The following is a 23,552-nucleotide window of genomic DNA, read 5'->3' on the forward strand; positions in this document are numbered from 1 at the left end:
AGTTCTCAACCTTCTGAGTTGTGACCAGGTTGCATTCCAATCTCTTAACTATTTCCTGATCTCAGAGCTCGGCTCCAGGATTCTCTACACGTCCGAAAAGAGCTTTTAATAAAAGAATTTGGTGACTTTTTTTGTTGGGTTACAACACCTTTGTAGCTGCTTTTGTTTCCCACACAAATATAATGATAAACAGTGCTTCACGATGACCGGATCTCAAAAAAACATATCTATAATTGTGGATTCTCTGTTGTTATAAACATGCTGTCCAAAAACCATTGGATAGACATAAAAATCACGAATAGTCTCAGTAAGGCAAAATTTATTTGTACAGAAGGGTGTGCCATTAGTTCAAAATCAGGCAAGCAAGTACAATACATCCAGCAGGTAGTGGCTGAGATATTCATTCCTAACAGCAGGTCCTACCCCTCTGCTCAGATTGGTTGAACTCAGGTTCAAAGTCTGCTCCCAATTGGCCAATTTAAATAGGGTAAAATGTATTTACATAAGGTGATCTTGAAATAAGATTCACTGCAAACTCAAATATACCCACACCTTGTACTGTTTCTTGAACAGTCTCGAGTGTGTCCTAATCCCATCCTGAAAAGAAACCAGGTTTTTTTTTTGTTGTTGTTGTTGTGGTTTTTTTTTGTTGGTGGTGGTCGTTGTGGGGCCTGAACTCTGGGCTTGGGCACTGTCCCTCAGCTCTTCAGCTCAAAGCTCTTCAGCACTCTACCATTTGAGCTACAGTGCCACTTCCGGCTTTTCCTGCTTATGTGGTGGTAAGGAATTGAACCCAGGACCTCATGCATGCAAAGCAAGCACTCTATCACTGAGCCACCTTCCCTGCCCCAGAAACCAGTTTTTAAGACAAAACCTTTTAGGAATCCTTCCTTATCTGAGGCAGTTCTTTTCCTTTGCAAGAGCCAAGCCACCATGCCAAGCAGGACTTTTTAAGCAACACATTCTGATAGAAAGGACAGTATTTCTCACATTGTGCTTGACTTTGTAAGAACAAAGTTTTCTTACTCTTGGCATCCTCAGGTCTTTAGAGATATGCTTGACATATTGCAGGTGGTAAACGTTAGTGAATGCATATTTAGAATGAGAGAAACCACATAATATACCCTAATGACCAAACTACTTCTAAAGTAAAAACAGCCCAACAAGCTAGCTTGTCTAAGATCACTAATGTACTCTGTGACAAACCTGGCATTTGGCGAGCACACATAATCTGATCAGCCATGCGAGGTGGCTCGCTCAAGTCTTAGATGCCATATTGACAACTCATATTGTCCTCACTCATTCAGATCCGGACCCGCTTTCTTCATCAATCCCAGTATACAATACCCACAATGAGGTAACAGTGGCCTAGAAACTACAGGTCCCAGCATGCGTGCGCTCCCCGCCAAACTCTGTAGTGGTGGTCATGGAGGGGGCGCCGTTGCATTCTGGGAGTTGTAGTCTCCCGGGACCGGCCCCGCCCCTTGTACGGCTTTGGCGGCCTGCGTTGAGAGAAAAGCCAACGCAGAGGTAAGCTAGGCCGGAGAGCGGAACCGCCCTAATACCTTCGCCCCGAGACCCGGGTGGCCAGCTCCGCCGCTTCTCCAATCTTTTCCACCACTCAAGATGGCGGCGGAGGTGGATTTCGGCGACCTAGAGCTGTTCGAGGCATTTGACCCTCAGAAGGAGTCGACTCCCAAGCCGGTTCACACCCGCTTCAAGGAGGACGATGGCGACGTGGAGGACGAGCACGGGGTGGGCGACGCGGCGCTGCGGGAGCGGCTCCGGCAGTGCGAGGAGACCATCGAGCGACTCCGCGCCGAGAATATCCTTCCGGCCCGGTGGCCTGTCACGGGCCTGCGGGGGCCGGGCGGGGGCCGGCGGGGGCGCGGCGGGAATTCCGGAGGCCAGAACTCCACGTAGTTCCTCCCGGGGCGGCGGCGGCGGGGCCGGGCGCCGCGCGTCGCCCGCGCCGCGGCCTCGGGCCGGCCTGGGCCGGCGGCTGTCCCGCGCGCCTCGCCGCGGCTCCGGCCCCGCTGCGCGCCGGCCCTCGGGGTGATCGTGAATTGCACGACTGTTTGCCGGGTAGCGGATCCCCAGCCCGCTCGCTCGCTTCCGTGAGACCTCGGGGCTCTCTGGATCATTTGATGTTCCGGGTGGTCGGGTGGTCGCTTGGGAAGTAACCTGGTACTTAGAGCCCGGTCACCGGGCTGAGATGCGGGTCCTGGGATCACAGTCCCGGCGGGTCTTGGAGGGGGGGGGGGCATGCAGAAAAGTGTGAGTAGCCAGGGTTTGTTGGAGAGTGCTGCCACTCGGAGCTAAGTAGCATTACCGTGCGTTGGGAAAAACGCGCCAAATACGTTTCCGTTTGGCCTTAGGTGCCTGGCTTAGCAGATTTCGTAGGGAACGCTTCACAAGTTTACGTGTCGTCCTTGTGCAGGCGAACTGTTGCATGGTTCCAATTTTAGTGTATGTGCTGACAAAGGCGGGTTGGGTTTTCGGTGTATCTGTGTGGTTTGCTTAGTGGGGTTTGAACTCAGTTCTCAGGTCCTTGTAATTGCTCAGCAGGAGCTTTACCACCTGAACCCTGCCTCAGCCCTTAAGGTTTTTGAAGTCTGGTTTTGTTGTTGTTGTTGTTGTAATGAAACTGCTTTCCCCGACATTCTGTTATGAAATTTTTCAAAATACGGAAAAGTTGGAAGTAGATTTCCACTCTAGATTCTTTGATCATTCACAGTAGTTTATTCTGTATTTACTTTATTACATACCACGATGCTTTCCTGTGGAAGTTTTCTGAATTAGTGTAAATTTCTACCAAGAACACTGTTATTTGGATAACGTTTTGGTTTGATCTGTTAGAGACTTTAAAATTTTAGAATCGTGTCTTAGCATATATGTTAAAAGTGACAAATTCTGTATTTTGGTTTTTAGGACAAATGCAACAGAACAGGTTCTCAGTGAGTGTATTGCCCTCAAAACATTTGTGGATCTTTTATGTTTATAACAATTCTAATAGCTGTGAGAGTTGGAGTGGTTGAATTTTATTGGGTGCATGACTGTTTGAGGGTAATGTTCCTTAACAAGTAATAACATCAAGAACTTAAAAGAAAATTGAACATTCTGACTCTACCCAGGTATGAAATCTTGAAATGACACCATAGTTTGCCCTTGTTATTCTCTAGGTATTAATAGTTAATTACAATTTCTTTGTAAAATAGTCATGTTGGTATCATTATTTGTTTTGTTTTGTTTTGTTTTGTTGGGTCCGGTCATGGGGCCTGAACTCTGGGCCTGGCCACTGTCCCTCAGCTCTGCAGCTCAAGGCTAGCGCTCTACCACCTGAGCCACAGCCACTTCTGGCTTTTTTTCTTTTTGCTTATGTGGTGCTGAGGAATTGAACCCAGGGCCTCAGGCATGCAAGGCAAGGGCTCTACCACTGAGCCACCTTCTCAGCCCTGTTGGTATCATTATTATTTATTCTGTGTATTCTGAAGAAATCAGAGTGTTAGTCTTTTATTCTTGGTTTGTGGGTGTTAAATCTGAATTCTCTTAAGTACATTAAACTTTTAGTGACTGACATCTGCAAAATCTTAACTACATGTTCAGAAGTGGCAAGTTCTGAACTTTCTATTCAACAAAGAACTCTAGGAACTTAAAGTTAAGTTTATAGTATGACTCTAGCTAACTGAACGCGTGTTTACACTTTTTGTGTGTCAGTGCTGAGGCTTAAACCTAGAACCTTAACTTCTTTAAGAGCTTAGCTTTTTTTTTTTTTTTTTGCCGGTCATGGGGCCTGAACTCTGGGCCTGGGCGCTGTCCCTCAGCTCTTCAGCTCAAGGCTAGAGCTCTACCACTGGAGCCACAGCGCCACTTCCGCCTTTTTTTTCTGTTTATGTGGTGCTGAGGAATCGAACCCAAGGCCTCATGCTTGTAAGGCATGCACTCTACCGCTGAGCTACCTTCCCATCCCAGAGCTTAGCTTTTTTAAAGCCCAAGGCTGGAATTCTTTTTTTTTTTTTTTTTTGTCAGTTGTGGGCCTTGAACTCTAGGCCTGGGCGCTGTCCCTGAGCTCTTCAGCTCAAAGTTAGCGCTCTACCACTTGAGTCACAGTGCCACTTCCAGCTTTCTGTGCTTATGTGGTGCTGAGGAATCAAACCCAGGGCCTTATATATGCAAGGCAAGCACTCTACTACTGAGTCAAGGCTGGAGTTCTGCCACTTGAGCCACACCTCCACTTTTGGCTTTTTGCTGGAGAAGCGTCTCACAACATCTGCCTAGGAAGTGCAAAACCCTCTATTTTTTTTTTTTTTTTTAATTATAAAAGTGACATATAGAGAAGTTAGCTACGTAAGTCAGGTAAAGAATACATTTCTTTCATTGTTGTTTTGTCGGTCATGGGCTTCAACTCTGGGCCTGGTTACTGTCCCTCAGCTCTTCAGCTCAAGGCTAGCACCCTACCACTTGAGCCACAGTGCCACTTCCGGCTTTTGGTGGTTTATTGAGGATAAGAGTCTCATGGACTTTCTCTGCCTGGGCTGGCTTTGAACTGCAATCCTCAGATCTCAGCCTCCTGAGTAGCTAGGATTACAGGTGTGAGCCACCGGCACCCAGCAGGAGTACATTTCTTTTTTCTTTTGGGGGGGCGGGGTCAGGTCATGGGGCCTGAACTTTGGGCCTGGGCACTGTCCCTCAGCTCTTCAGCTCAAGGCGAGCGCTCTACCACTTGAGCCACAGCCCCACTTTCGGCTTTTTTCTTTTTTGCTTATGTGGTGCCGAGGAATCGAACCCAGGGCCTCATGCATGCAAGGCAAGCGCTTTACTACTGAGCCACCTTCCCAGCCCCAGGAGTACATTTCTTTTTGGACAGTATCACCTCTTCCCTTGCTCTCCCATTTTTTCCCTCCTCCCATTTTTCTCCTCCCATCGCCCACCCACATGTATAGTTCAATTTCAACATAATGTCTAGTGAATACCATTGCTACACTTGTTCACCTTTTGCCCCTCCAATTCTGTGCCTCCCTTTACACCCAGTGCTGCTTTTAAGACAACAGCAAGAAAAATTAATGAGATAGAAGTTAACTGGATATGGTGGCTTGTGTCTGTATAATTCTAGCACTCAGGAGGCTAAGTCATAGGGATTTTGAGTTTGGCCAGCTTATACAACATAGTAAGAACCTACCCCAATTTTAAAATAAAGTATCTAGCCAGATGCCAGTGACTCTTGTCTAATCCTAACTGCTCAGGAGACTGAGAGCTAAACATTACTGTTTAAAGCTAGCCCAGTCAGGAAAGTCCATGAGTAGTTATCTCCTCAGCCTTGAGCAAAAAAGCTGAGGGACAGCTTTCCAGACCATGAATTCAAGCCTCAGGACCAGCACAAAACAACATATAAACAAACTAAAAAAGTTGTGTCCGTCGGTTCAAAGCCAGCCCGGGCAGGAAAATCTGTGAAACTCTTCAATAAACCACTAGAAAACTGGAAGTAGCGCTGTAGCTCAAGTGGTAGAGCGCTTGCCTTGAGCTGAAGAGCGCAGGGACAGCGCCCAAGCCCAGAGTTCAAGCCACATGACCCACAAAAACAAAACAAAACAAAAAAAAAAGTTGTATGCGTATGACATATATTACAAACACAAATGTTTTAGTTAAATATCTTCTAAGGATGTATTTTAACTTCTGTTACAGTGGAATACTGGTGAACAACCCTAAGTTAGATGGACCTTTATTACAAATTCTATTTATGAACAATACTATTTCAAAGTAAGTAACTTTTTCCCTTTCTTAAATATAATGAGTTAATGTGTTTGTGACGCATCTTCTTCTGTAAATACACTGTTTTTGTTTGTATTTATATAAATTGCTCCCTGAAAAGGGGGATGCTGGATATTAATGCTACTGTAGGAAGATGCTGGCCACAGTTGGCTTTTGACAGTAGAAATGGTATCTACTGCAGCTCCTGACATGCTCATTTCTGCAGTGTTCACCTGTCATTTTGTCTGTAGAAATATTACAATGCTAGAGCAAGAAAAGACCTGATAGCTCATCAAGTCTGTGGAAAGGAAGCAGAGTGGGAGACAGCTGCCTAATTGCTGTATAATAAAACCTGGGCCCTAGGGCTGGGAATGTGGCTGAGTGGTAGAGCGCTTGCCTAGCATGCATGAAACCCTGGGTTCAATTCCTCAGCACCAAATACACAGAAAAAAAAAAAAAACAACAACCTGGACTTATAACTTTCTTGAAGGCGCACACAGCAAAGGATTTGAGTCCTGTGACCCTTGGCCTGATGGTCTGTCTACAGAAAGTATACTAGCTGGGCACTAGTGTCTCACACCTGTAATTCTAGCTATTCAGGAGGCTGAGATCTGATGATCATGGTTGGAAGCCAACCTGGGCAGGAAGCCCATGAGACTCTTTATCTACAATTAACTACCAGAAAACCAGAAGCCGCACTGTGGCTCAAAGTGGTAGATTGCTAGCCTTGAGCAAAAAAGCTCTGGGACAGCACCAACACCCTTGAGTTCAAGCTCCACAGCGCCCAACCCCCAACCCCCCCAAAAAAAAGTACACTATAGAGATTTGGTGGGGGGAAAGGGGGTAAATTTTGTTTTGTTTTTCTTGTGTTTTCCGTTTCTTAGAAAGTTCTTTTTTGGGGGGAGGCGGTCGGTCGTGGGGCTTGAACTCAGCGCCTCTTCCAGTTTTCTAGTGGTTTACTGGAGATAAGAGTCTCATGGACTTTTCTGCACGGGCTGGCTTTGAACCATGATCCTCAGATCTCACCCTCCTGAGTAGCTAGGACTACAGGCGTGAGCAACCTGTGCCCATTTATTCTTCACACAACTGGCAATTGTTTAGTGTTAAGCACCTTGTTATGATAATCATTTTGTAAACTTGGCAACAATGTATATTTTTTCCCTAAGAAGTAGGTTCCTGAGTGTTCGAAGAGATAGTGGTTAAATAAACCTTTGAAAAATAAAGTAACAAAATTGAGACATAGCTGCATTAGATAATCTATTTGTTTTCTCTAGGTCCTGATCTTTTTGTCTATTTTGTCCTCTTATGCAGGCAATATCATCCAGAAATAGAGGAATTTGTATCAAGTTTAGTAAAAAGATTTGAGGAACAACAAAAAAATGATGTGGAAAAGACTTCCTTTTCTCTTTTGCCTCAGGTATTTCTTTTTTTTTTTTTTTTTTTTTTTGGTCTGTCGAGGGGCTTGAATTCTGGGCTTGGGCGCTGTCCCTGCTCTCTTCAGCTCAAGGCGAGCGCTCTACCGCTTGAGCCACAGCACCACTTCCAGTTTTCTAGTGGTTTACTGGAGATAAGAGTCTCACAGACTTTCCTGTCTAAGCTGGCTTTGAACCCCCATCCTCAGATCTCAGCCTCCTGAGTAGCTAGGATTACAGGCATGAGCCACCAGCACCCGGCTTAACAGACTTTCAAATTATTAGGTTATGCTTTTCACAGCCAACTGGTAGGCTACAGGGAACTTCTTGAATGAAAACCAGAATATTTGTGAAGATATGTCTGTTAGCTCCCATCTTTCTACTGGCTTTTCTTCTTTGAAGTCTAACTGATGTACCTACTTAGCTTTGTTTTGTTCTGTTCTGTTCTGTTGTGCTGGTACTGAATCTTGAGCTTGGCTCTGCATTCTTTTTTTTTTGGGGGGGGGGGGGTGTCCAGTCATGGGGCCTGAACTCTGGGCCTGGGCACTGTCCCTCAGCTCTTCAGCTCAAGGCTAGCACTCTATCACTTAAGCCACAGCACTACTTCCGTCTTATGTGGTGCTGAGGAATCGAACGCAGGACCTCATGCATGCAAGGCAAGCGCTTTACCACTGAGCCACCTTCCCAGCCCAATGGCCCTGCATTCTTTTTTTTTTTTTTTGGGTCCGGTCGTGGGGCCTGAACTCTGGGCCAGGGTGCTGTCCCTCAGCTCTTCAGCTCAAGGCTAACGCTCTACCACTTGAGCCACAATGCCACTTCCGGCTTTTTTCTTTATGTGGTGCTAAGGAATCGAACCCAGGGCCTCAGGCATGCAAAGCAAGCACTCTGCCACTGAGCCACCTTCCCAGCCCTGGCCCTGCATTCTTGCTTAGTTTTCCCACTCAAAAATGGCACTTTACCACTTGAGCTACACCTCCACTTCCAGCTTTTTTCTATTTAGTTGGATATAAGAGTCTGTGGACTTGTCTTCGTGAACTGGCTTTGAACCATGATCCTCAGATCTCTTAACTTTTTGCCTGGGTTAGTCTCAAATCATAGTCTACCCAATGTCCCCCAAGTAGGTGACAATTGTAAATGTGAGCTACTGTACCACCCTATCATATGTATCTTTTTTTTTTTTTTTTTTTTTTTTTTTGTCGGTCATGGGGCTTGAACTCTGGGCCTGGGTGCTGTCCCTCAGCTCTTCAGCTCAAGGCGAGCGCTCTACCACTTGAGCTACAGCGCCACTTCCAGTTTTCTGGTGGTTTATTGGAGATAGGAGTCTCACGGTCTCTCCTGCCCGGGCTGGCTTTGAACCGCGATCCTCAGATCTTAGCCTCCTGAGTAGCTAGGATTACAGGCGTGAGTCACCAGCTCCAGGCCATATGTATCTTTTTTAAATTGAGTAACTAAAAGAGAAGTTGGAGGGTGGGGAGAATAAGTGCATTCAAATACCTAAGGTTGCAAATTTAAAGTTTCCCTTGTAACATGTTTCTCTTTTTCTTAGCCATCCAGTATTATGTTAGAAGAGGACCATAAAGTTGAAGAATCCTGTACTATTAAAAGCAACAAGGAAGCTTTTAGTGTAAGTTTGGACATTTTGGGTTCTGCAGATGAATAATTCCTATCTTTTGTTCATTGGTTGACATTTAAAGTGGTTATAGTTATTTGTCTTCATATGATCACAGTGTTGTTGGGTTGTTTTTTTTTTTTTTTGGTTCGTTGTAGAGCTTGAACTCTGGGCCTGGCGCTGTCCCTGCACTCTTCAGCTCAAGGCGAGCTCTCTACTGCTTGAGCCACAGCGCCACTTCAGGTTTTCTAGTGGTTTATTGGAGATCAAAGTCTTACGGACTTTCCTGCCCAGGCTGGCTGAGATCTGAGGATCAAGGTTCAAAGCCAGCCTGGGCAGGAAAGTGGCTCCTGAGTAGCTAGGATTATAGGCATGAGCCACTGGCGCCCAGCTTGTTCTTTTGTTATAGTGTAGTCTTTGGGCTGAGAATGTGGATTAGCAGTAGAGTGCTTGCCCAGTATGCATGAAGCCCTGGTTTGATTCTTCAGTACCACATAAACAATAAAAGCTGAAAGTGGCGCTGTGGCTCAAGTGGTAGAGTCCTAGTCTTGAGCAAAAGAAGCTCAAGGATAGTGCCCAGGCCCTGAGTTCAAGCCACAGGACTGGCAAAAATAAAAAGTGTAGATTTCATCCTTCAAATATTCTCATTAACTTTTTAGTATCTATTGTATCATAACTTGGGAGCCCCATAGACATTCTTTGGAAGTTTGTTTTTGCCCTAATCATCCTCCTGTGTTTATCTTCAAGAACTTGACTAAAGATATAAAACTTAGCCGGGCGCTGGTGGCTCACACCTGTAATCCTAGCTACTCAGGAGGCTGAGATCTGAGGATGGCGGTTCAAAGCCAGCCCGGGCAGGAGAGACCGTGAGACTCCTATCTCCAATAAACCACCAGAAAACCGGAAGTGGCGCTGTAGCTCAAAGTGGTAGGGCGCTTGCCTTGAGCTGAAGAGCTGAGGGACAGCACCCAGGCCCAGAGTTCAAGCCCCACGACCGACCAAAAAAAAAAAAAAAAAAAGATATAAAACTTACAAATAGGTGAAACTGAAATGGATAATAGAATAAATGACAAGTATGAAATTTTAAATGTTGATAGACTCAACTGGGGGGGGGGGGGTAAACAATGCAAAGTTTATTAGTACCCAGACTATTTAGTGGTATGATTTTTGCAGCTTAAATGTTTTTTAAAAAGTGATATAGGGCTGGGAAGGTGGCTCCGTGGTAGAGTGCTTACCTTGCATGCATGAGGCCCTGGGTTCGATTCCTCAGCACCACATAAGCAAAAAGAAAAAAGTGGCGCTGTGGCTCAAGTGGTAGAGCGCTAGCCATGAGCTGAAGAGCTGAGGGACAGCGCCCAGGCCCAGAATTCAAGCCCCATGACCGGAACCCCCCCTCCCTAAAAAAAAAAAAAAGTGATATAGACAGGCACTGGTGGCTCACACCTGTAATCCTAGCCGCTTAGGAAGCGAAATCTGAGGGTCAGAGTTCAAAGCCAGTCTGGTTAGGAAAGTCTGAGACTCTTGTCTCCAGTTAACCACCAGAAAACCAGAAATGGTGCTGTGGCTTAAAGTAATAGTGTGCTAGCCTTGAGCAAAAGAGTTCAGGGACAGTGCCCAGGCCCAAAGACTCTAACCCCCTTCCCGCTCCCCCCAAAAAAAGTGGTATAGCCAGGTGTTGATGGCTAGCACCTATAGTCCTGGCTACTCAGGTGACTGAGATCTGAACATCAGTTTGAAGTCAACCCGGGCAAGAAAGTCTGTGAGGCTCTTATAGCCAACGAACTACCAAAAATGCCAGAAATGGAGCTGTGGCTCAAGCGGTAAAGAACTATCCTTGAGCAAAAGATGCTTAGGGAATCAAATTACAAGGTATTTTTCAGCTAATTATTTAGAAAACTAGGCTAGGCTGTGATACTGTGGCCGAGCATTAGCCTAGCATGCATGAGGCCATGGGTTTAATCCCCACCACCAGGGGAAAAAAGTCTGACATGTGGAAAACATCTTAAAAAAGAATTCCTGGGCTGGGAAAGTGGCTCAGTGGTATAGTGCTTGCCTTGCATGAGGCCCTAGGTTTGATTCCTCAGCACCACATAAAGCAGAAAAAGCCAGAAGAAGGGCTGGGAAGGTGGCTCAGTGGTAGAGCGCTTGCCTTGCATACATGAGGCCCTGGGTTTGATTCCTCAGCACCACATAAGCAAAAAAAGAAAAAAGCCAGAAGTGGCACTGTGGCTCAAGTGGTAGAGCGCTAGCCTTGAGCTGAAGAGCTGAGGGAAGTGCCCAGGCCCAGAGTTCAGGCCCCACGACCGAACCCCCCCCCCCCAAAAAAAAAAAAAAGAAAAGAAAAAGCCAGAAGTGGTGCTATGGCTCTAGTGGTAGAGCGCTAGCCTTGAGCTCTGAAGAGCTGAGGGACAGCGCCCAGGCCCAGAGTTCAGGCTTTACAACCAGGGGAAAAAAAAAAAGAATTCCTGGACTGGGAATGTGGCGTAGTGGTAGAGTGCTTGCCTAGCATGCATGAAGCCCTGGGTTCAATTTCTCAGCACCACATAAACAGAAGAAGCCAGAAGTGGCACTGTGGCTCACGTGATAGAACACTAACCTTGAGCACAGAGAGGCTCAGGGACAGAGTCAAGGCCCTGAGTTCAAAGTACATATATCTATATCTATATCTATCTATCTATCTATAGATATATTTAAATTGAACTAGATAACTTTTCAACTTCAGGGTTCCAGGGTTCTAGGATTTAAAGCTTAGAAATTGAGAATTTTGTATATTTATTAAGTTAGTCTTAAAACAAGTATTTTTTGCCAAGGACTATCCTAGGTTCTAGGCAATGAAAAAAACAAAAGGCAGAGTCCTACCTCTCATTGAATTACATTTTAATGGGAGAAGGCAGTGCTCTCAAAAAAAGAATATGTAAGTAGGAAATGAGTGATGAACTGTGTGTGAGTCGGTGGTTTGTATATTGAATAGCTGGAGATAACCTCTCAGCTAAGACCTGAATGCATTGAAATAGTAAACAAGACAGTAGTTTGCTTGAAGACTACTTTGGAAGTAGAAAAAGGAAGTGGAGCCAGGCACTGGTGGCTTACACCTGTAATCCAAGCTGAGATCTGAGGATCATGGTTTGAAGCCAGCCTGAGACTTTTTTTTTCTTTTGCCCGGTCTGGGGGCTTGAACTCAGGACCTGGGCACTGTCCCTTAGCTTCATTTTGCTCAAGGCTAAATTGAGCCACAGCACTACTTCTGGCTTTTTTGTTTATGTAGTTCTGAGGAATCAAACCCAGGGCTTCATGCATGCTAGGTAAGCACTCTACCACTAAGTCACATTCCCAGCCCCATGGCACTCTTTTATTTTCAATTAAATGCCAAAAAAGCCTGAAGTAGAATTGTGGCTCAGGTGGTAGAGTGTTAGCATTGAGCACAGAAGCTCAGGGACAGTGTCCATGCTCAGAGTTCAAGCCCCAAGACCAGCATCAAACATAAGGGGGAAAAAAAAAAAAGGAAGTAGAGCCTCAAAGGCAGAAGCCAGTGGTCAGGTTGCTTTCTGGTACTCATCTATGAGTTATATTCCCTTTCAGCTGTTACTCATGGAGGTACTTTTGCTGTTCTGCCATTTTACAAGGAGGGAAACATGAAAGCCACATGACTTGCCAGTGGGCAAGTGGCACAAGCAGGGTTCCACACCAGGCCTTGGAATTTCAGAGCAAAGGATCTAAATCCTAACGTTGCCTTATAGGCTGTAATGATTTGGATTAACTCCAAAGAAGTTGAGAAGCTATTTGAGGGTTTTTAAATAGAAATGTGACAAGTGAGGATATTGAAGGGATGACACAGATCAAGTTGCCTTAAATGGAAAAAAGAAAAAAATTCAGTACATAAAAATTAAGTGAGGGACAGTGGATTGGGAGGGGTGGGTGAGAATGTTGAAAAGGAATGACATTGATCAGGATACACTGTTTTCATAAATTGCTTTGTTGAATGGCAACTCTTTTGTACAACTACTTAAAGATAAGAAAATGTGACAGGTGGTAAGTGGATGAGTTTATGTGTAACCATGGTATCATGTTTGTAGAAAATTCTAACTCTTAGAAGACTCATCCTGAAGCATTTAGAGATGAAGTGTCACAATATCTACAACTGACTTCTAGTTGGCTAAGTGTGTGCATGTGCGTAGGGAAGCATGCTTAGAAAATATCAACTTATTAGTAAATAATTGCTAGATCCAAGTGAAGGGTGCATGAGTATTCACATATTGTCTATATGAAAGTCTCCCAAAATTTGTAAAAGAGTGAATGGAAACAAGAGAAATGGAAACAATAAATACAGGACCTGAGGTGGTCTTGCTACAAAGAAATGGACTGATACACTGGAATGATACATGAGAGTTAAGGTTTTGTTTTTTTTTTTTTGTGTTTGTTTGTTTGTTTGAAAGAATATACTTGAGAACAATGATCCGATAAAGAGGAAAAGTTCAGCTGTACTTTCTACTCACACTCAAAATCTGGCTCCTGTAACTAAGGAGTTGTTTCCAATAACTTCACTCAAAGTAAATTATTTAAAGCAGGTAATCTTAGTCTTACATTCTTAATGTCTTTTTTTTTCTGCTTAAATAGAAATATTTTTTGACTTGTTTTCTGCAGGTTGTAGGAAGTGTCCTGTATTTTACTAATTTTTGCCTTGATAAATTGGGGCAACCGCTACTAAATGAAAATCCTCAGCTTACCGAAGGATGGGAAATACCCAAGTATCCTACATAGTGAATGAAGATCTTTTATGCATCTTGCCACTAAAGTTCACCTTTTAAAAAGTTTACCAAATTTTGCAGAGCATGATAACTATTCCTTAATAAAATTCACTAAAGGTACCAGCAAGTCTTCAGCCACATTGTTTCTCTAGAAGGGCAAGAAATACAAGTAAAGGCAAAAAGGTTTGTGGGGAGTCACTTTATTCTTTTTTTCAGTATCCAAAACACCAACTTTTTTGACTTGAAAAGTTAATATTCTTTATTGCTGGTTTTAATATAAAGTAAATTGCAGCTTGAGCTAGAATTCTAACATCTCAACATATTATATGCTTAAATTGATTTCATCTGTTCCCTGGAATTCATTGGTTCATGCTTAATATTCCTGGGAGGGTGGAGAGAATTGCTATCAATGATTGCCGTCTTACAACCAACTACCTTCTTTCCATGTTAACTAAAGGAAACATGATGATGTTTGCTTTCTCTTCTATTATTCACCACCAAAAAAAAAAAAAATCTCAAGAGGCAACAGATGTGTAAGGAACAGAATGATTCTTGGTTATAAGACTGCATAGTGCTGATGTTGAAATAACTGAGTCCAAGAGCCAGTGTACTCATTGCTGCAGATTATGGTGATCTGGGAGCCACTTGCTTTCTTGTCTCTGATGTTTTGCTGTCCTCTAGAATTGTATTGATTCACTTTTATGTTTACATTTACATTATGAAAATCTCTTTTTCTGACCAAATAGGCCAAAGCCTCACTGTTTCAATTGTGGTTCAGAAGAGCATCAAATGAAAGATTGCCCAATGGTAAATTTTTCTCACATAAAACAATGTCTTTGAACAGTGCTTGTTGATCTGTTTTATACATTTATAGCATTCTGGGATGCAAAAACCTTCCTGTGTGACTTTTTATGTTGTACTTTAAATATTTGAAATATTTTTAAGTTTATGTTTTAAGACATTAGATTTAAATTACTTTTTTCCTTTTCAAAACTACCCTCTTTCATGCTTATTTTGTGCATTAAAACTAAAAGAATGTTTTACCTGAGAAAAGTAACTTAATTCCTGAAATCTTTCTCAATTGCTTGATACCATTCTTTTCACACATCATTGTGACTTAGCCTCGAAATGCTGCTCGAATAAGTGAAAAGAGAAAAGAATACATGGATGCCTGTGGAGAGACAAATAATCAGAATTTTCAGCAGCGATACCATGCAGAAGAAGTGGAAGAAAGATTTGGAAGATTCAAACCAGGAGTTATTAGGTACCGCTCATTTTCCCATGGGATATTGGTTTTGGGTTTGTTTGTTATTTTTCTGGTCTTGGGGCTTGAACTCTGGGCCTGGGTGAGCTTTTGTGCTCAAAGCTCATACTCTGTCACTTGAACTACAGCTTATGTCTAGCTTTTTGGTACTTAATAAGAGTTTCACAGACTTTCCTGCCCAGTATGGCTTTGAATCATGATCTTCAGATCTCCAACTCCTAAGTAGCTAGGATTACAGGCATGAGCCACTGGCACCTTGCTAGGATATCCTTCTAGTTTTTCTTAGCATTAGGACATATCTCTTCAGGATAATTATCAGGATGTAAGTGTGTCCTACCAAGGTCCACATTACATCAATTCATTCAAAAATTGTTACTGAAACCTTAATTACACATTGGTTAGGCACCGTACTCCATGCTCTGTAGTATAGGACTGAAATGTTTCAAAATACCAGAAGTTTAGATGCTTTTGTGCAAATATAACTTTTAATTTTTACTTAGTGAGGAGCTTCAAGATGCACTAGGTGTGACAGACAAGAGTCTTCCTCCATTTATCTATCGGATGCGCCAGCTTGGATACCCACCTGGATGGCTCAAAGAGGCCGAACTGGAGAATTCAGGGCTTGCACTCTATGATGGCAAAGGTATAGTATGTCAGTTAGGTTAGATAAGTAAGCTTCAAAGGATCACAACAAAATGTGACAGGACTGGCTGCCTGGTTAATGTGTGTTCAGTTAACTAAAAAAAGGCACAAAAAAAACCCCAAAATTATTATATTGATTTTATTTGACATTTACTAAGTCCTCAGTGAGTTCATAGACTTTCAGATGGGTAAGCCAGATTAGGGACGAATGTTATATAATCTCAGCTCTTGGAAAGCCAAGGCAGGATCACTAATTCTAGGCCAGCTTTGGCTACTAGCATGACCTTGTCTCAGCAAAGAATGATCAGATAGATGTCTGGACTTGCTCAGAGACCAGCGAGACCAGAGTATGAACTCTCCAGCTAGTCCTTGGAGCTCTTAACTTTCCCAGGAATGGGAATGGAGGTAGATCTATAGTGCCAGGAGACAGTCACTGCTCCAGAGTTCCTATCCTAGCTCTCTACCCTAGAAAGAAATGATGCATACAAGGAGATTGTTTCTCAGGATCTTGTGCTTGCTAGGCCAGGTTGCTTATCTGAGCTACTACTCCTCTAGCCCAGTATTAATAGTGTTGATGGTTTCTAATAGATGATGCTGATGGAGAAACAGAAGCTGGAGAAGTGCAGCAGAATAAAAGTGTCACTTACGATCTCTCAAAATTGGTAAACTATCCAGGTTTTAATATATCTACTCCCAGAGGAATTCCAGATGTAAGTATATTTTTTGTTGTCCCAGGTTTTTTTTTCTGAAATGTGATGTTATAATGATTACTCAGCAGCTTACATAATAGTTAATGTTATATGTAAAAGTAAATTTGTGCGAAGAGATGATTCTGAGGCAGTATTAAGTTCTATAGATAGTTGGGAAGTAAATTTCTGTATATAATAAACCTGTCTCTTTTGGCTGTTCCTTATCTTTTCCCATAAATTTCTCATTTTGTATATTTTTTATCTTAAATTTTCAAATTTAGGAGTTAAGCTGGGTGCTGGTGATTCATGCCTATAATCCTAGCTACTCAGGAATCTAAGATCTGAGGATTGCAGATCAAAGCCAACCCGGGCAGGAAACACTGTGAGACTGATCTCCAGTTAACCACCAAAAAAGCTAGAAATTGGGGCTGGGAAGGTGGCTCAGTGGTAGAGCGCTTGCCTTGAATGCATGAGGCCCTGGGTTTGATTCATCAGCACCACATAAGCAAAAAGAAAAAAAAGCCGGAAGTGGCGCTGTGGCTCAAGTGGTAGAGCGCTAGCCTTGAGCTGAAGAGCTGAGGGACAGCACCCAGGCCCAGAGTTCAGGCCCCACGATCGGACCCAAAAAAAAAAAAAAAAGCCAGAAATGGAGCAGTGACTAAAGTGATAGAGCACTAGCCTTGTGCACAGAAGCTCAAGGACAATACCCAGGCCCTGAGTTCAAGCCCAGGACTAGCACAAAAAAAAAAAAAAAAAAATTCCAGTCAACTGTTTTGTTGTTTTAATAAAAGCTATACTCCTAGTTTTTTAGGAGCTATATGGAAGAAGCTATATATCTCAGCTTGAGTGTGTATGTGGTGCACACAGGCGCACACCCACACACACAGAGTCTAGTCAAGAGATAACTAACTTGAACTTCACTTACCACAATGTATAATTCACTAAGGGCCAAACTGCATGATAGAAACCATCAGTGTTTCTGGAAATGGGTCCAATTATAGTCTTTGTCAGCATTCCCAAGGTATGCACTAGAAATGCAAATGTACACTGTCAAGTCCTAATCGTAGTTTGGGGTTTTGACTTAAACCCTGAACCTTATATTATTGTACTCTGGAAAGGAAAAGAACAAGGATGAGAAAGTCAGTGGAAGCATGTTAGGAAAGCAGTACGGCACATGGTGGTTGAGAATAGTGCCAGGGAAGTCCAGCCGAAGTCCATGTCATATGCTTTCCTTAAAGGAAAAGGTGCTTATGATGTAGAAATGTGCCGGGGACCAGTGGCTCATGCCTGTAATCCTAGCTACTCAGGAGACTAAGATATGAGGATCGTAGTTCAAAGCTAGCCCAGGCAGAAAAGCTCCAGTGAGACTCATATCTCCAATTAACCACTCAAAAACTGGAAGTGGTGCTGTGGCTCAAGTGGTAGAGCGTAGCCTTGAGCACTAAAAGGCTTTGGGACAGTGCTCAGGCCCTGAATTCAAGACCTACAACCAACAAAAAAAAGTAGAGCAAGGTGCTGGTGGCTCACACCTGTCATCCTAGCTACTCAGGAGGCTGAGATCTTAGGATCGAGGTTCAAAGCCAGCCAGGGCAGGAAAGTTCGTGATACTCTTATTTCCAATAAACCACTAGAAAACCAGAAGTGGTGCTGTGGCTCAAGTGGTAGAGCACTCACCTTAAGCTGAAGAGCACAGGGAAAGCACCCAGGCCCAGAGTTCAAGCTCCACGACCACCAAAAAAAAGAAAAAGAAAAAAAATGCAATCTGAAATGTCCAATTCACCTCCTCTGGGAAAAATACAAAAGATGAGGGGCTGGGAAGGCAGCTCAGTGGTAGAACGCTTGCCTTGCATGCATGAGGCCCTGCGTTTGATTCCTGAGCAGCATATAAGCAGAAAAAGCCGGAAGTGGCGCTGCGGCTCAAGTGGTAGAGCGCTAGCCTTGAGCTGAAGAGCTGAGGGACAGCGCCCAGGCCCAGAATTTAGGCCCCACGACCGGAAAAACAAAACAAAAGATGATGTTCCACATACATATTTTTCCTTCTCTTTTGTCATTAGGAATGGAGGATATTTGGTTCCATACCAATGCAGGCATGTCAACAGAAGGATGTATTTGCCAATTACCTTACTTCTAACTTCCAATCGGTAAATAGATTTTTAGAATATGGTGTTAAAGGCTTGTGACATATGCCTAGGGATTTTATAGGTCATAAGCATTTTATTGCCCCTTCTTGCTTTGTCTTTTAAATGAAGATGAATAAAAGATTAATAGTGAACTCAATAGGTACCTAGGGTTGGGTTCCAGACTTGTTTTATACATCATAGTATTTTTTTTTTTTCTTGAGTACAACGGATCAAACCCCGGGCTTCTCACATGCTAGGCAAGCTAAGCATATTTAGATTTAGGCTGGAATTTATCTGTGTGCTCTATATAACTTGTTTTGGGTTTGGTTACTCCTTTAGCCAAGCATGAGGTCTAGCAGTAAGCGATCCTCGTCTCAGTCCAGCCCTAGTAGTCCCAAGAAGCAGAGGAAGGAAGGCAGCTTGGCGGCTTCCCCTGCTGATATGGATCTCGACTCAGGTAGGTCTCTCTGCGTTAGATCTCATTGAGAAGGCAAGATGCATCTGTGTGCTCTTGAATCCATAGGAAGGGTTTTCAGAGTGAGAGCATCATCACCACCCAGACACTGAGTCAGCCTAATTGTCACTTCTGCTGCTGGAAATTTTCATGAACCAGCACAGCTCCCCTCCCACTTCTTCCTGCCCTGTGGGGCACAGCCCCATGGGTGGGTACAGCCTAATTGTCACTTTCTGGTAGAAATTTCCACTAGAAGCATATGATTTATGTTGTAAGTGAAATGAATTTACAGCTACCCAAATACCTTTTCCTTGTTTATTGTATCACTCTAATGTTTATTGTGATGTTTTCTTTAAATGAAACTTGGCTTTAAGCTATTTGGATACTTCTGGGTTTTGCTTTTTGTTTGCGCACTGGGATTTGAACTCAGGGCTTCATGCTTGCTAGGCACTCTTGTCACTTGAGCTCTGTTCCTTTATGCTCATTATTATTTATTTATTTTTGCCAGACCCTGAACTCAGGGTCTGGGCACTGTCCCTGAGCTTCTTTTGCTCAAGGCTAGCACTCTACCACTTGAGCCACAGTGCCACTTCTGGCTTTTTCTGCTTATGTAGTGCTGAGAAATGGAACCTAGGGCCTCATGCATGCAAGGCAAGCACTCTACCACTGAGCCACCTTCCCAGCCCCAGCTCTTGCTTTTTTTTTTTTTTTTTGGTCAGTCCTGGAGGCTGAACTCTGGGATTGGGTACTGTCCCTCAGCTCTAGGCTAGCACCCTACCACTTAAGCCACAGCACCACTTCTGTCTTTTTCCTGCTTATGTGGAGCTGAGGAATCAATCCCAGGGCCTCATGCATGCAAGGCAAGCACTCTACCACTGAGCCACCTTCCCAGCCCAGCTCTTGTTATTTTTGAGATAGCATCTTGCTCTTTGTCCAGGACAGCTTGAATGGTTCTCCTCCTGTCTGTGGTTGTCACTGTAGCTGGGATGACAAGTACACACCATCACACTCAGCTTTCTCTGTTAATATGCAGTCTTGGTAAATTTTCTGCCTGGACTGACCTGGAACCACTTCCTTCCATTCTCAGCCTCCCACATAGCTTGGATGACAGGTGTGTGCCACTTTACTTAACTATTGGTTGAGAGAGGGATCTTGTGAACTTTTTTTTTTTTTTGTCAGTCGTGGGACTTGAACTCTGGGCTTGGGCATTGTCCTTGCGCTCTTCAGCTCAAAAGGCTCTACCGCGTGAACCACAGTGCCACTTCCGGTTTTCTAGTGGTTTATTGGAGATAAGAGTCTCACGGACTTTCCTGCTCAAGCTGGCTTTGAACCTCGATCCTCAGATCTCAGCCTCTTGAGTAGCTTGGATTATAGGCGTGAAGGGGATCTTGTGAACTTTTTACCCAGATCTTCCACATGTCTACCTCTGTGTCACTATAATCCTAGCTACTTGGGAGACTGAGATATGGAAGATCTTGGTTCAAAACCAGCATGGGCAGAAAAGTCCAGAAGCCTCCAAAATAACCAGCAGTAAACCAGACCGGAAACAAAAGTCAAGTGGTAGAGCACTGAGCAACAAAGCCCAAGTGACCACAAAGTCCTGAGTTCAAACCCCAGTATTAAGGGGAGAAAAGCAGATATAGTCTGGGCATGTATGATGATTCACGCCTGTAATGTCAGTTCTTGAGGGATGGCAGCAGGAGGATCACGAGTTCTAAGCCAACCTGGGCTATAGCAAGACCTTATCTCAGACCAAACAAAACAGAAAAGCAAGTATACTGATTGCATAAGAAATGATTGTCTAAGCCGGGCACTGGTGGCTCAGGCCTGTAATCCTAGCTACTCAGGAGGCTGAGATCTGAGGATCGCGGTTCAAAACCAGCCCGGGCAGGAGAGACCGTGAGACTCCGATCTCCAATAAACCACCAGAAAACCGGAAGTGGCGCTGCAGCTCAAGTGGTAGAGCGCTCACCTTGAGCTGAAGAGCTGAGGGACAGCGCCCAGGCCCAGAGTTCAAGCCCCACAGCCGACAAAAAAAAAAAAAAAAGAAATGATTGTCTTCATGCTCTCCTCTGCAGTCCACTTAATTCCTCTTCCTGGTGGGCTCCTGCTTGTACATTTAGCAGGCCAGTGTTTGTGATTACCTAAGATTTAGGACTCTGCTATTCCTGTGGACACAGCTTTAACTGCTGGCAGCAAGCTGAGTACAGACTAGTGCTGGCACAAAGGAAAGCCTGAGCAGCTGTGCTGGGTGAAGTCCTAACAGAAATAGGATAAAAGTCTAGATTTTCAGAAACAGACACTTGGTTGTAGACATGTGCTGGACGGGCCCATGTGGGAGATGACCAGAGATACAGATTGGGAAAGACCTCAGGGTATGTTCCTGCCACCTCTTCTTCAGCCTCTTTCCCAACTCGGGCACCAGCCAGTTTCTCCTGTGTTCACCCAGGATCCCCACCAGACAGAACTGTGCTCTAAGTGGTGATCACATGTCAGTCTGAAACCCTGAACATAGCATGGCTGTAGCTGGCCAAGGCTTTCATCACATTCCCAGCACCGAAGCTCCTGTGCTGTGCTGTCCCTGCCCACAATCTTCCCAGGAGCCTGAGGACATCACATCATGGTTGTGGCATCAGAAAGCCACCATTTTGCCCCTCTCTTTTTGGCCATTCAATCTGTGGATATCCAAGTTCAAAGATTTTTTTGTGAAGCCAGATGCTATGGTACCTAAATTATTTCTTCAACTTTCTCATTCTAGATATGGAGATGCCACATGGTTCTCAGAGCAGTGAAGCTTTTCGGTTTCAGCCACCATTGCCTCCTGGCACGCCTCCTGTCTTCACACCTCCACTACCCAAGGGCACCCCGCCACTGACTCCCAGTGACTCGCCCCAGACCCGGCCCGCGTCTGCAGCCATGGATGAGGACGCCCTGACACTGGAGGAACTTGAAGAGCAGCAGAGGCGGATCTGGGCAGCTCTGGAGCAGGCGGACAGCATCAATAGCGATTCGGATATTCCTGTGGACACACCTTTAACTGGGAATTCAGTGGCCTCATCACCTGCTCCAAATGAGCTGGACCTTGCTGCCCCTGAGGGTAATGCCTCTGTGAAGCCAGTGCTGGATGAACCCCAGGGACCTGACTCCTCTACAAAGACAGCCGAGGTTGAGCATCCCCCAAGCCCAGTTTCTGAGGCCACGCTACTTTGTCAGAAGGAAGGGGAAGAATCTGTGGACGCCAGCTGTGAGAAGGAAGAAGAATCTGCGGACACCGACTCCAGCGGTGCCCTTCTCGGTAACGGCAGTGTCAGGTCAGACTGTGACATGAGGAACGGAGGCAGCCAGAAGCTCCTGCACGGGAACCCACATCCTGCAAAAACTCACAGCCCTGTACCTGACATGAGCAAGTTCGCAACTGGAATAACACCGTTTGAATTTGAAAATATGGCAGAATCTACTGGAATGTATCTCAGGATAAGAAGCTTGTTAAAGAACTCCCCCCGGAATCAGCAGAAAAACAAAAAGGCTTCTGAGTAACTACTGCCATAGCAGTGAGAGCTCTGAAATGATCTACAGCTTTGTATGCTATTATTTAGTATTAAGTGGACAGATAAAATTGGTTTCCTATTTGTCCCTCCCATCTTCAAGAATCTACCCACAGAGCTCACTCTGGAGTTGCTGTGTTTTATCCTGGCTGAGCTCTACCCTGGGGGTTGTCCATAGGAGATGCTTTAGCGATACTTTGTTGTCCTTTATAAGACTTGGGGATTGCCTCTGTCAAGAATGATGTTTTTTATCTGTCTTTTGTACATTGTTTTCCCTTTCTACATTTTGCTAATGATCCTGTATAGAAGTTTAATATATCAGTTTTTAAAAGAAACAATTCTAACCATTTTAAATTCACATTTCAACTCCAACCAAATGAGAACAAATCAGGGGTGAGCAGCTTTATCCCATGTAAGGTATTTTTGTAAGATTTATGTGTCAGTTTTAACAACACGTTTTTGTAACTTCATTCTTCAAGTCAGCTTACTCTACAGGTATGTTCATCTTTGTGTACAGAGGTTTAATAAATTAGTTTTCATATATACATATAATTTAAGGCTTTGCATGCAAAAAAAGTGACTCAGTTAAATTATCACCTAAAGATTGGGGGAAAATTATGTGGTTATAAAAATTAATGCTAGCATAGGAAGCATAAGAAATTGCAAGTCTGGGTTCATTTTGGTTCATTTCAACCTTAAAAATAATTATTTGGAAAAAAAATGAATGGCGAGCAGCTAGCCTTTGTACAAAAATAATAGCTACTCAGGAGGCTGAGATCTAAGGCTCGAAGTTTGAAGCCAGCTCAGGTAGGAAAGTCAGTGAGACTTTTATCTCTAACTAACAAGCAAAAAGCTAGAATTGGTGGAGCTATGGCTCAAGTGCTAGACCATTATTCTTGAGCAAAAGGCTAAGTTACAGTGACCAGGCCCTGAGTTCAAACGCTAGTACTGGCACAAAACAAAAAAAGAAACTACTGTTAAGGATGTCAGTGGGAAGACAGAGCGATCCCCTCAGTTCCTACTCTGTCCAGCAGGTGGCCATGTGGAGGGCTGTGACTGGGCCCTTTAAGGATGGTACGAGAATGGGAGAGAGAATCACTTAGCAAGAACTGCCTTCAGATTCCCAGGACCACTGGGTTATATTCATTTGGAGGGAATTTAAAGACTGCAGAAAGGAGATTACCCTTGAGCACCTTCCTAAAGTAGAGGTAGAATCACATAGACAAAATGTACATTAAAATGAACAGGAAGCTGGGCTGGTGGCTTATGTCTATAATCTTAGCTACTCAGGAGGCTGAGATTTGAGGATCCCATTCAAAGCCAT

General features: G+C 44.1%; 1 protein-coding gene across 1 annotated transcript; it reads left to right on the plus strand.

Moving 5' to 3' along the window:
- The first annotated feature begins 1,486 nt into the window (after positions 1–1,486).
- Positions 1,487–22,773, plus strand: Zcchc8 (zinc finger CCHC-type containing 8). Its single transcript, XM_042669037.1, has 14 exons — positions 1,487–1,825; positions 3,092–3,134; positions 5,683–5,757; positions 7,060–7,165; positions 8,707–8,784; positions 13,411–13,514; positions 13,632–13,697; positions 14,261–14,321; positions 14,636–14,778; positions 15,279–15,421; positions 16,009–16,130; positions 18,164–18,250; positions 18,569–18,686; positions 21,442–22,773. Exons 1-14 carry the CDS (start codon positions 1,627–1,629, stop codon positions 22,218–22,220), a joined length of 2,124 nt encoding a protein of 707 aa, XP_042524971.1. The 5' UTR covers positions 1,487–1,626; the 3' UTR covers positions 22,221–22,773.
- Positions 22,774–23,552: the final 779 nt, after the last annotated feature.

The sequence above is a fragment of the Dipodomys spectabilis genome, unplaced genomic scaffold, assembly GCF_019054845.1.
Source record: "Dipodomys spectabilis isolate Male_0828 unplaced genomic scaffold, ASM1905484v1 ptg000480l, whole genome shotgun sequence".
Lineage (NCBI taxonomy): Eukaryota > Metazoa > Chordata > Mammalia > Rodentia > Heteromyidae > Dipodomys > Dipodomys spectabilis.

Bases quoted from the DNA above. Each gene is read 5' to 3' on its own strand.
- Zcchc8 (XM_042669037.1), top strand. From the start codon at position 1,627: ATGGCGGCGGAGGTGGATTTCGGCGACCTAGAGCTGTTCGAGGCATTT. The intron at 8,785-13,410 runs GTAAGTTTGGAC...TGTTTTCTGCAG, and splicing joins GCAACAAGGAAGCTTTTAGT to GTTGTAGGAAGTGTCCTGTA. The intron at 16,131-18,163 runs GTAAGTATATTT...TTTTGTCATTAG, and splicing joins CTCCCAGAGGAATTCCAGAT to GAATGGAGGATATTTGGTTC.